At 39.1% G+C, this 13,071-nt stretch overlaps 1 protein-coding gene across 1 annotated transcript in view; it reads left to right on the top strand.

The window, feature by feature from the left end:
• Positions 1 to 241: 241 nt before the first annotated feature.
• The window catches only part of Ctnnal1 (catenin alpha like 1), a 47,665-nt gene continuing 34,835 nt past the window's right edge, over positions 242 to 13,071 (top strand). The window contains exons 1-4 of the mRNA XM_015492108.2: positions 242 to 256; positions 388 to 577; positions 6,712 to 6,899; positions 9,027 to 9,146. Of these exons, the coding sequence (XP_015347594.1) occupies positions 242 to 256; positions 388 to 577; positions 6,712 to 6,899; positions 9,027 to 9,146 (513 nt within the window). The remainder of the gene's footprint in view (positions 257 to 387; positions 578 to 6,711; positions 6,900 to 9,026; positions 9,147 to 13,071) is intronic.

The following is a 13,071-nucleotide window of genomic DNA, read 5'->3' on the forward strand; positions in this document are numbered from 1 at the left end:
GAGGGTTATGAAACAGGAAAGACAGTAGAATGAACCAGACGTAACTTTCCTGTGTTCATATGTGAATATATCACCAGTGTAACTCCACATCATGTACAACCACAAGAATGGGAAGTTATACTTCATGTATGTATAATATGTCAAAATACATTCTATTGTCATGTATAACTAAAAAGAACAAAGAGAAAAAAGTCTGGTCTCAAGCATAAACTTTTAACAACATACCTGTCACACAGAAATGATGATGTTTGAGGAGGTAAACATGCTTGTTAGCCTGGTTTGGTCTTCATGTCTGCGTCTTGAATTGTTCTGCTCTATCTCAAAAATAAATACAAATATGATGTCTCAATGAAAAAAAATTAAAGCTAGTTGTATTTATCTTTTTAGATTACCACACTTATTAATCATAAAGATAACACCAAAAAGTCTGATAAAACTCTGCAAGCAATTCAGCGTGTGGGACAAGCCGTCAACCTGGCAGTTGGAAGATTTGTTAAAGTAGGGGAAGCTATAGCCAATGAAAACTGGGATTTGAAAGAAGAAATAAGTATCGCCTGTATTGAAGCTAAACAAGCAGGTATGTGAATATTGATTTTGAAGTCTATTTATACCAGTTTTATTGCTTTGGATATGACGACAGACTACTGTTTTATTATGAGTAAAAATGTATACTGATTTTGGGCCTTCTGATAATAGACGCCCAGGACATTGAGGACCTGGATTAGCTTCCAGGAATATTGAACTTTTCTTGGCTCAAGTTCTAAATCTGAAACATAGGACTCTTTCACTGGTCACACTGGTGACATGTCATCCTCACCATCAGCCATTGAGATGAGAGAGATGCAAAGTGTGAGGCCTGGGCTCTTTCCTCAAGGAGCATGGTAGCCTACCTCCTGCCATGTAGGAAATGTTACAACATGAGTGTGTGTCCGTACTCTATGGCAGACAAATCATCATGGCTTCAGACCTTATATTGTTATAGTTCTCTATAGCTCGTAGTCCAGAAGCATTTCAGAACCCAGGGTGTTTTGAGGGCTACAAATAGTTCAGTTTTGTTAAACTATCATTTATGTCTTTATTCTTTCAATAACTATCTACTGAGTGCTGGCAATAACCAAGCATTATTCTAGGCTGTAGGGGTATATCCATGTACAAAAGTCTGCCCTCAAGGAGCTTGTAAATATGAGTAAATATAGGGTTGGGGATATACCTCAGTTGGTGGAGTGCTTGCCCTGCATGTAAGGTCCTGGGTTAAATCCTCTGCACCACAAAAAAAAAAAAAAAAAAAAAAAAAGATATTAAATATCTTAAAAGGTGGGTTCGGTATAGAGAGTACATTTTAGGGGGTCTGATGGTAGAATCAGAGAAGTCAGTCAGAAGGCTGTTGCAGTGGTCCAGGTGACAGATAATGGTGAGCTAGGTTAGGTGACAGCATTTGAGGTGGTGCAAGGCATCTGACTATGTTGTCAGGTGAAGCAGATAGGACTTGCTGATGTTTTGGATAGAATGTGACAGAAAGAGGAGATGTGCATACTACAAGGTTTGGGGTATGGACAGCTGGGTGAATGGACAGTTCCTGAGGTGAGCAACCCTGAGAGAGGAGCAGGTATTTTGGGAGGGTCTTTAGGGGAAAGGTATAATAAGACTAAGTAAATATAGAGGGCCAGTTCATACATGGTATATGAATGATGTAATATAGTCTTCTTTCAGTAATAGGGAGTCATTGAGGAATTTTGAGCCAGATGAAAGAGACTGTTAGAAATCTTTTTGGTGGTAGATGCATATATGAGGACAGATTGAGAGAGGGTTGAGAAGGAAAGCAGAGAGATTAAAATGGAAACTTTACAATAAAAACAGCCAGACCAAGACAGTTTAATAGGGTTATAAAGAGCGGGGAGAGGGCACAAAATACTCATGAAGGTTGTTGGATCGGTAGAACCAGATTTTTGACTAAAGGAAAGGGAAGATCTGGTTTGACTCTCGGCTTCTGGCCATTTGCTGGATTACAGAATAGGTCTTATGTGAGAGGCAGGAGAGAGAGACTTATTCTATTCATAATTTATGTTTCCTACTTTAAAAAAGGATTTGAAATAGCTTATAATAAAAAAAAAAAACCGGAAACTTTGGCAAACGTGATTATTTTAATTAAGCATGAAATTTATCTTTGTACTTCCTGAAAGGCAAAACAAAAATGTGAGAAACAAAGGGTTATATAATTCTTATTGTTTGCTAAAAGGAAACAAACCAGCTTGTGAGAGGAGAGAGAGAATTTTTTCCTGGCACTAAATTATTATGTGGGCACTTATAAAAGCCATTACATAAGACGGGGGACAATGCACAGAAAATGCAGAGCCATTCTTCATATTGTTTCTTGTAACAACTATTGATAAAAGCAGGAGTGGAGCCCTTTAATGAAAGGGTGTCCGGAGTCCTGTCTTTATTGGCTTTGTGGTGTGCCATTGTGCTTAGGATAGGGCAAGCACAAAGGAGGACAGGAAATGGTGACGAGCTCTGGTGGAGTATAGTTCTCTGCAAGTACTGTAAGCTCAGGCAGCTGCTTAGATGGAATCTTTTGGAAGCCACCAGATGTCATGGATGCCACATATCATCTCTTCTTATTCAAGGTACCCTTTTCTCTCATACTCACTTTGTCACTCAAGTAAGAGAATGAGAATGGAACCTCCACTTTTTTTTTTTTTTTTTTTAATGTGTATAGATTTAAGACTTACATCACTGGAATGTTTCTGACCCAGTTAGTACATATGAACTATTTTCTCCTCTGGACAACTCAGCATTCGTCTGAGGGGAATAATGAAAGTAAGATAGAGCACGAGAGCTGAGTGTCAGATTGCCCATGTGCTAATCCCACTCTTCCCAATGCTAGCAGAGAGACTTTGGGCAAGCTACTAATTTTTTTGATTGTTTTATTTGTTTTAATTAGTTACATATGATAGCAGAGTATATTTCAATTCATTGGACACAAATGGAGCACAACTTTTCATTTCTCTGTTTTTACATGATATAGAGTTACATCACATGTGCAGTCATACGTGTACCTTGATGTTCGCCTCATTCCACCATCTTTCCTACCCCCGTCCCTCCCCGCTTTGCCCAATCAAAGTTCCTCCATTGTCCCCATGCCCCCTCCCCATTGTGGGTCACAAGCTACTAATTAGTGTCAGCATCTGTAATTTGGGACTTTTAGCAGGGGGTGATGTTACGTACCTATAATTTCACCTACTGGGGAGTCTGAGGCTGGAGGATTGCAAGTTTGAGGACAGCCTTGACAATTTAGCAAGATCCTATTTCAAAATAATGAAAAAGTAAAATAATAAAATAACATAAAATAATAAAATAACGTAAAATAATAAAATAAAGACAAGGGATGTAGCTCAGTGTTAAAACACTTGCTTCGCATGTATAAGAATCTGCGATCAATCCCCAATACTGGAAAAATATTAAAATAGTGCTATTATTGTTTATAGAGTTATCTTACTGTAGTGCATATATGCATTTGACACATAGTAATGTTCAATAAATATTAGTGTCATTTTAATTAGTTTTTATTCTTTCACTGTGTTGAACTCTTGTATTGTATTTTTACTTTTTCCATGGCTACCAGGCAAGGTTTATATTTTATATAGAGGATCAATTAATTTAAATGTTTGAGTGGCTTTGGATTTTCACTTTAAGACAGAATACTGGTTGCATAGTGAAAGAAAACACAACCATGAACCTGAAAGATAGCTTTGTGCTTTTTCAGAGAACTAATTTCTGAATAGGCTACTCTGAACTCTGAACAACATTAAGGAAGTATCTGACTGTGTTGGGAGTTGATCAAATGTTACTATCTCATGTATTTACGAGTTAAACACCTGGGGTTCAGTTGGAAAAAATGAAGGGTTAAAATAATACATATGTGTAAGCTTACTTGATATCTTTGGTGATTGAGATTAACAGGATAAATGAACATTTTCCAGAGAAACAGAGGAAATGTTTTTATTTTTTCAGTTATTGCTGGTAGTATACAAACTGATACTTCTCTTCCTGTCCCTTTCTGTGTTCATTTGGGTTTGGTTCTAAGTGCTTTGTTTATTTTGCCATAAAAACTGTTTAATAAAAACTTTGTATTGCTGTAAAGCAAATTAGCTCAAAGGTAGCAACATAAAGTTGCAAATAGTATCATCTCTGTCAGTTTCTTCTTCTTTCTTCTTCTTTTCCTCCTCCTCCTCCTCCTCCTTCTTCTCCTCCCAGGGGTACTCAATCACTGAGCCACATCCCTAGCCCTTTTTAATATTTTATTTAGAGACAGTTCTGCTGAGTTGCTTGGGGCCTTGCTTAGTTGCTGAGACTGACTTTGAACTCATGATCCCCCTTCAGCCTCTTGAGCTGCTGGGATTATAGGCGTGCACCACAAAGCCTGGCTCTCCCTCAATTTCTGAGAGTCAGGAATCCAGGATTTCTGGTGGGGCAGGGGTTTTGGGTCACTGGTCTTACCAGGTTGCAATGAAGTTGTCATTTGGGCTTCAGTTATCTGACAGTTGCATGAGACTGCAAGATCTGCTTCCAGGCTCCTTGACTAGATCGTGGATTGGCTGCATTTGCTGCCTGTTTCTCACCGTGCAGGTGTCGTTGTGGAGAGGGCTGCTTATAATATGACAGCTGGCTTCCCTCAGAGAGAGAACAAGATTATTGTCTCTAATTTTTTAATAGCCTAACATCAGAAGTGACATAATTTCTTTTACACCAGCCCTGCTTGGATGAGAGAGGGAGCTACATGAGGATGTAAATACTAGTAGTTGGGGATCTTCGGGGGCCATGTTGGAGACTGGCTACCATAGGCTTCATCTGTTGGTAAAGCTTCAGCTATTGCAATTATACTGTCACTTTCAAATCTGCTGACTAGTCTGCATTTGGGGGCTTATGTTTTGTGTATTCCTGTATCATTTAAAACTCTTGTTTTCTGAAACTAAATTTATCATTTCCTTTCCATGCCCTTCTGATTTTCTTTAAGTGACTAAGGTTCACAACCTTGAACCATTTTTCACTATTCCTTTCCTTTTTATCACTGGCCAGGTACTAATTTTATATTTTCTTTTCTCAGTCTCTCTCAAACCATCTTCTTTCTATTCCTGTGGCTGTCATTTCAAAAGTCCTTACCACCATGATTACAGTGGTAGTCTAGTATTAAGTCTCTCACTTCCAGTCCATTTTATGTGCTCCCACCAGATTAGCCTTTCTAAATACTGACTTTGTTTTATGCCTGTGATCTGTCCATTAAGGTTCTATCTAGTACTTTTGCAAGATCCTTAGCCTATTGGCTGAGACGTTATTGCATGTATGGAGTAAAATTGACCGGAGAGCGTTTGTGAAAATCAGTCAATCACTAGATACACAGGTTTATTTAGAACTTAAAAATTATCTTGAAGACTACAAGATGATAATTCATTATTTTAAAAATCTTGTTGACTTTAATAGCAAGGAGTATCGGAGGTTACTATAGGTTTTGTCTTTGAGGAGAACAAACATTTGTGTTGTTTTTGATGAATATTGCTTTATAGAAATGAAATAGAGCTAAGCATAGTGGCTTATGACTGTCATTCCAGTGACTTAGGAGTGTGAGGCATGAGGATTAAGGCTGAGGTAGGAGGGTTGCAAGTTCAAGGCCATGTTGGGCAACTTAGTGAGATCCTGTCTCAGAAAAACAAAAAACCAAAAGCAAAAAAGAAAGAACCAAAATGAATGGTGTGGGAGCTGGGAGGTTGCTCAGTGGTAGAACCCCCTGGCTTCAATCCTTGTGTCACTAAGTAAATAGAAACCAAATATTTGATGATACCAATGAATACAATTTTTCTTTTTCTTTTTCCTTGGTATTGGGGATTGAATCCAGGGGTGCTCTGCTACTGACCTTCATCCCTAGGCCTTTTTTCAAGTCAGCGCCTTGCTAAGTTACTAAGGCTGGCCTCAAACTTGGGATCCTCCTGCTTCCCAAAATTGTTGTTGTTATTTTGTTTATTAGGATTATGTCACTTCACCTGGCCTATAAGAGAATTTTTCTAGAGTGTTGGAAGTTTATCTTTTTGGTAGAGTGATGTGCACTGGGCACCACAGGAAGTGTGAACTCCACCTGAAAGCCTGAGAGAGAGAGTCAGCCCAGGACTTGAAGTCTTATGGGGAGAGCGGAAGGGGAGGTTTTTTTCTTTGTTTGCTTTCCCCACCCCAAGTCCAGGCTGATGAGCAGACATTGACGATATCAACCCTTGGGGCCCAAAGCCTTGTCATTCTGCTCTCCTTGGATGACTGTACAAACCTAAGCAACTTCAGGCCAAGCTTCTGCTTTCTATTCTGGATTTAGGTCCTTTGGTTTTTATCTCATTTGACTTATTTTACTGTCTTGCAGAGAAGGAGGCTGTTAGATTGTAGAGTTGGTCATACTACTAGAAACAAAAATTCTGTTTTGTAAATGGGGTGGAAGCAAGAGTTTGTCAGTTGAGTTTGTCACAGTTCTAAAGAGTGTGCTGTTATTTTGTTATTAGAAAGCTTCATTTGATAATTTCTCCAGTCATCAAGGAGAAACCATTTCTTGTTCTTGAACTAATGCTGCAGAGTCAGCTTTTCCTCTGTCGTGCGTGATATCCAAGATCAGAAAACAGTTTGGATTTTTACTTAAGTGTCTCGTTCCCAATGTAACTCCTCCCCCACTTTTCTTAGGAGAAACAATTGCAGCGCTTACAGATGTGACCACCTTGAATCATCCAGAATCTGAAGGCCAGATCATGATTTTTACAGACAAAACAGGAGTTATAAAGGCAGCAAGATTACTTCTCTCTTCTGTAACAAAAGTGTTGCTGTTGGCAGACCGAGTAGTTATCAAACAGATAATAACATCAAGAAATAAGGTAATTGCTTTTCTGATATTGCAATACTTTTGTTTAAAAGTGTTTCTCTGGGTTAATTACATATAATTTGGCAGTACTTTTCTATAATAACCTTTAGTAGTACTGATTGTGTATAGTTTAAGAGTAGTGTTTCTTCTGTCCCGTTTTTTTAATAAATTTCTTTTTTTTTTAGTTGTAGATGGACACAATACCTTTATTTTATTTGTTTATTTTTATGTGGTGCTGGGGTTCGAACCACTGCCTCATGAATGCTAGGCAAGTGCTTGACTACTGAGCCACAACCCCAGCCCTCTTTCTTCTGTCCTTGCCTGTCATTTCTAAGTAATGTGTGGGCAAGGCCTAAACTTTTGAATGCAAATATAGTTTCTTCTCTGAAAATCATTGTCTGCTTGCTGAGGATTAAATGTAGTAGAAACCTAGTTGGTAAAAATGCTGAATTTTTAGTATGTTTTTTCTAAGTCAGAATGTAACAATTTATAAGCTTAAGACAAAATTAAATCATCCAAGACTATAATTATCTACAGTAATAAAATTTTCTGTGTGTAGCATCCCTAAACATTCCTGAATAATTACAAAACTCTTCCAGTGTCTTAGATGATGGTTATGCTTCTTGGTCATCTAGGAACCTGGGGCATGTATGATAATTTCTTTCCCTGGATGGTTCCCTAGCCAAGAAGGAGGGCAGTCAGCCAGGGAAGGGACTGTCCCAGTACAGTCTGAAGACAAAACCACCTGATGAGTATTGAGTAAATTAGAAAGTATAACTTTAAAGAGAATAAGAAATTGGAGAGGTGGATCAAGGAGTGCTAGAGGAACAGAATCAACTGTCTTCTCTTTGAAAGATGGAGGCTCTGCTTGGTGTGGAAATCTCCCTTATCTCTATTAGTTTCCTGTGCTTCCTGAGCTGCTAGGGCAGCTTAACATGACAAATATCCATCATATTCTCATTAAAAATAAGTAAACACAGGATATCTGTGTTTTCTTAACCTCTCTAGGTCTGACTAAAGCTAACTCAGTGCTGTTATTTTAAAGAAATATATTTGAAAATATGTTTCACATCTATTTACATCATTTCTTACACCAAGAAAATACATTATCTGTGGCTCTCCTATAGATTCACATGTCTGTATTCACTCCTGATCTCTGAAGGTTCTAGGCAATGAATTTATTTAACATTGTTAATTCTTGACTGATCTAAACTGTTTTCCTGCTCATAAATCCTGAACTTCTTTTTCTATTCCTCATTCTGCTGATGACTTTCCTTCCATTTTACTGACATGATTGGGATTCCTCCAGTTCTGGTTCAGTGAACCATACAGCTTCTGTGTTGTCTTTTAACTTCACTACATTCTTAGTTCTCAGATTTGATTACTGTATTAGTCCATTTTCTGTCACTATAATAAAATATCTGAGGCTTGGTACTTTATAAAGAGAAGAGGTTTACTTAGCTCACAGTTTTGGAGCTGAAGTTACACAATCAGGCAGACCCATTTGTTCAGCCTTTGGTGAGAGCTTCCTGGTGGCTGGCATTACAATGGTGGAAGAATGTGCAGAGGAATCACATGGCAAGACAGGAAGCCAGAGACCACGGAGGGGCCCTGTCTTGACTTCAAAACAACCTGCTCTCAAGGCAAGGCATCTTGTGAGGAATGAATTAATCCCTTCCCCAGGAAGTATCCCCAGTGACCTAACCACCTTCTAGTAGGCCCACCTTTTAAAGGTTCCACCATCTCTTACATTGACACTCTAGAAACCGCCTTCCAACTCAGGACACACTGAAACCACATCCAGGCTGTAGCAGCGACCACAGTCCACCCCATTCTCGCATTTGCTATTGGCTACATAAATGATCTTTCCTCTGTAAATCTAGTCATCTAGAAATTTTTTCCTTTTTAATTTTCAAGTAAACCCAAGTCTCCTCATCCTCAAACCACGCCATTCCCTAAGAGATCATGACCTTTGAACCAGCTTCTCTGAGCACTTTCTTTCCTGTCTTCTTTTCTGGTTCCTCCTCCTCAGCATCCCTCTAGAATTTAGAATCTTCCTTTTTTCTTCACTCTCCTCAGCCTTGACAGTCTCAGTCTCTTTTATATCTATTATCTAATAATAAAATATTCTCTTTTGCAGGTTCTCTCAACTATGGAAAGACTAGAGAAAGTTAATAGCTTTCAAGAGTTTGTCCAGATATTCAGTCAGTTTGGAAATGAAATGGTGGAGTTTGCACATTTAACTGGAGACAGACAAAATGTAGGTATCTACTACACTTCAGAATCTTTAGATAAAGGCATAATGTTTGGTTTGGATAAGGTGTGGTCTTCGCAATCCCTTGCTTATTAATCTATAACCTTGGTCTTGAAAACCCCTCATAAATGAGCCAGGGTGTAGTTAGTTGGCCAGCATATCATTATTGGACACATGTAACCATTAAATATATTCTCACTAGGAACACTCATACGTGCCTGCAAGGCCCAACTCGAGTACTTTCTCTTTTGTGAAGCTTTCTAATGACTCCTCTACCAGGGCTCAGATAAACAAATGGAGCCATCATTCATATTCTTAGAGTATTTTCTTATGTATTTCTGTTTTTCTTAGCACATTAGGTTAATGGTAATAACCCATGCCATTATTTATTTGCACTGGCTCTGTTATATGCTTGGTCCTTAATATACATGATCTCATTTAATTCTCAAGACATTCTTATGAGGTAGGTATTGCTATTACTGTCTCACACAGAAGGGGACTGAACCTGAGATGATAATGCTTTCTCAAGGTCACTCTGCTGACAGCTGAACTCAGTTAAATCTGATTTTAAATCCTGCCATTCTCAAACTACAACATAATATCTGTTTTTCATGGATTTGTTTCCCAATTCACACCATAATCTCCTAAATTTGGGGATGTGGAAACCCATATTATATTCGGTACTGGCTTTTCCTTGTTGGGGAATTTGTGCATCTGTCAGCAGATTCTTGAGATGCTTCTAGGAATGGCCATATAGGTTACTTCCTTAGTTTTGGATGTGAACTTTCCTGGTTGCCACAGAGTTGGGAGATGAGTAGTGGCTTGGAAAGAGCAGGCTGGACAGTGATGTTAGGCTCTAATCAAGCTCTCTCTATAGGTACCTTACTGCTTCATTTTCTGTTCCTCTGCCTCTGTTATTATAAAACATTTTTTTCTTTTATTTCTTTTTCTCTCTCTTCATCTTCTTCATCTTCCTCTTCCCCTATAAAATTATTAGCATGAGTATTGTTATGATAATTATATATTATCTAACATTTTCTTGATGCAAGCATGGTGTGATTTTTAGGTTTCAGAGCCACCTCCCTTCATGAAGTTATGCTTTCTGCTGGATTTTCTTTGACATCTGGATGTATTTGGAAAACTCATTATTTTAATTTGTAGTTAGAAATTTGGTATGGAGAATGTATATTTTTTTTTCTAAGACTATTAAGAATATGATCCAATGTTTTAAAAGGACTTTAACTGAAGAAGTGTCTGTTTTAAAATATAACTCTTCAGATGCGGGACCCCTGAAACTTACTAGCAGCCATTTTGGCATCTTTGTGATTGATAAGTGTTATCTCTGGATCACTTTCATGGAATATGTCCAGGGTAAAAATGCTTTCTCCCTTAGTATAGTTAGAATATGTTGAAAATAGATGTTGGTCAGATTCATTCATTCAATTCACTTAGCAGGTATTCTTTAGCTGCTTACTCTGAATCAGGTTTTAGTTTAGGTTTTGGGGATACAATAGTAAATAAAAGAGATTAAAAAAAACCCCTCTCCCCTCACAGAGCTTAGATTTTATTTTATTTTTTTTACAAAAAATTAGTTTATTAAAGTCAATTATTTTTCCCCCATATTTTTTATTGTTGTACATAATGATGGGGTTTGTCGTTCCATATTCATACATGCACATAGTGTAACAATATAATTTGGCCAATATCATTCCCCAGTATTTCTCCTTTGTCTTCCTTCCTCCCTTCCCCTCGACCCTTTTCTCATGGATTGCCCTTTGATGTTCATGAAATCACCCCTCCCCCAACTTTTTTTTTTTCCTTTTTCTTCTCTAGTTTTCATCTTGAGAGAAAACATATGACCCTTGACCTTCTGAGTTTGGCTTATTTTGTTTAACATAATTGTCTCAAGTTCCATCTATTTTCTTACAGATGACATAATTTCCTTTCTCTTATTTTTAGTTTATTTTTTAGTTTTAGGTGGGTTCAATATCTTTATTTTATTTTTATGTGGTGCTGAGGATCGAACCTAGTGCCTCACTCATGCCAGGCGAGTGTGCTACCACTTGAGCCATATCCCCAGCCCCTCCTTTTTCTTTTGGCTGAATAAAACTTTATAGTGTGTGTGTGTGTGTGTGTGTGTGTACACATACCACCTTTTCTTTATCCATTCATCTGTTGATGGACACCTAGGTTGGGTCTCTGATGGTGGAGGACCCACTGATGCTGTCAAGCATCTTCAGATAATCAAACTTTTGAAACCCCAAATCCCTGCGCTCACATATCATCCCTTAATGCTGCCTAAATCCCAACTCCCAGATTTAGATACCAATACATTAGATATTTTGGAAACTACCTTCTCCTTGCTTAATAATTCCAACCCCACCCTTGCTGGTGATTGCTGGCTCTGCATGACAACAGGGGCAATCATACCTATGGCAGTTCCTATTAATTCTATCATAGACAATGATAATACATGCCAACCTGGATTTCCTTTTAAAGTACAGCCTATAGGCACTTTTACATCATGTCTTTTAGGCATGATGCAGAATAATACCTATGATATTGATGTTGGAGTTACTTCCTTTGGAAATTGCTCAACAGTACAAAATTATTCCTCACCCACCCCATCTCTTTGTCCCCCCAATGGCACAGTTTTTATGTGTGGAGGAAACTCGGCCTTCCCCAGGCTTCCAGCGAATTGGACCAGTGGCTGTGTTCTTGCCTTATTACTCCCTGATATAACTATTGTCCCAGGAGATGAACCTCTACCCATTCCTAGCCTAGACACCTTAGTCAAAAGACACAGGCGAGCAATACAGGCCTTACCACTCCTTGCCAGCCTTGGAATAACAGCTGCTGTAGGCACAGGTACAGCTGGCTTAGGCACGGCTATACACTCTTACCATCGCCTATCTCAACAACTTATAGATGATGTACAAACTCTATCAGGAACTATTAAAGATTTACAGGACCAAATAGACTCCCTGGCAGCAGTGGTCCTTCAAAACAGACGAGGCTTAGATTTGCTGACAGCTAACCAGGGAGGAATTTGCTTGGCCTTAGGGGAGCGATGCTGCCTTTATGCCAATAAATCAGGCATAGTACGCACTAAAATTAAGCAGCTTCAAGAAGATCTAGAAAAGAGACGAAGGGAACTATTTGAAAATCCCCTCTGGACTGGGCTTAATGGATTTCTACCCTACCTTCTTCCCTTATTAGGCCCTTTGTTGGGTTTACTTTTAATGGTGTCCATAGGACCCTGCATTATAAACAGGCTGGTACAATTAATTAAAGAACAGATTAATATTTTGGCCTCTAAGCCCATACAGGTCCACTATCATCATCTGGAGATGGAAGACCATGCTGCCAACATTTAAAAGGATGTTCTACCCTTCTCTCAGGCTTATTTCTTAAGTTTACATCCCCACAGATCTCTCTTTCTTATATAAAAGTATAAGTAACAGCTCTGACCAACCATCTTCTGCCCTTGCCATAAGGGTTCGCTCCTCCATGGGCCCCTCCGCTTGGGGGAGGACGCACCCATGGAGTGAGGACTTTAGGCCATAATGAGGGAGGGTGCAGGAAGGACTGCAGGAGGATGGATCCACGGATCCCAAAACCCAAGACCTCTGAGTGACACGCTCTGGTGCATGGCGGTTGGCATGCTCCCCCCTCAAAGCCGTCTCCTCCAAAAACATGCCAAGGCCACCACGAAATCTCCTAGTGACTCGCTCAGATCAGGAGATATTCTAAGGCCTCCTAGAGGAACAGAGCCTCCATCACCCCCTAAAAACATGGCCGGTAAGGTATGGTCAAATATTTTATATAAGAAAGGGCGAGATGTCAGGGACTAGAAGGAAATTCTCCTTCAAAGATTAGCCTGACAGCCCCCTGGGAGACATCCTGCCTGGGAGGCATCCTGCAGCCACCT

Source organism: Marmota marmota, unplaced genomic scaffold (genome assembly GCF_001458135.2).
Source record: "Marmota marmota marmota unplaced genomic scaffold, marMar, whole genome shotgun sequence".
Classification (NCBI taxonomy): domain Eukaryota; kingdom Metazoa; phylum Chordata; class Mammalia; order Rodentia; family Sciuridae; genus Marmota; species Marmota marmota.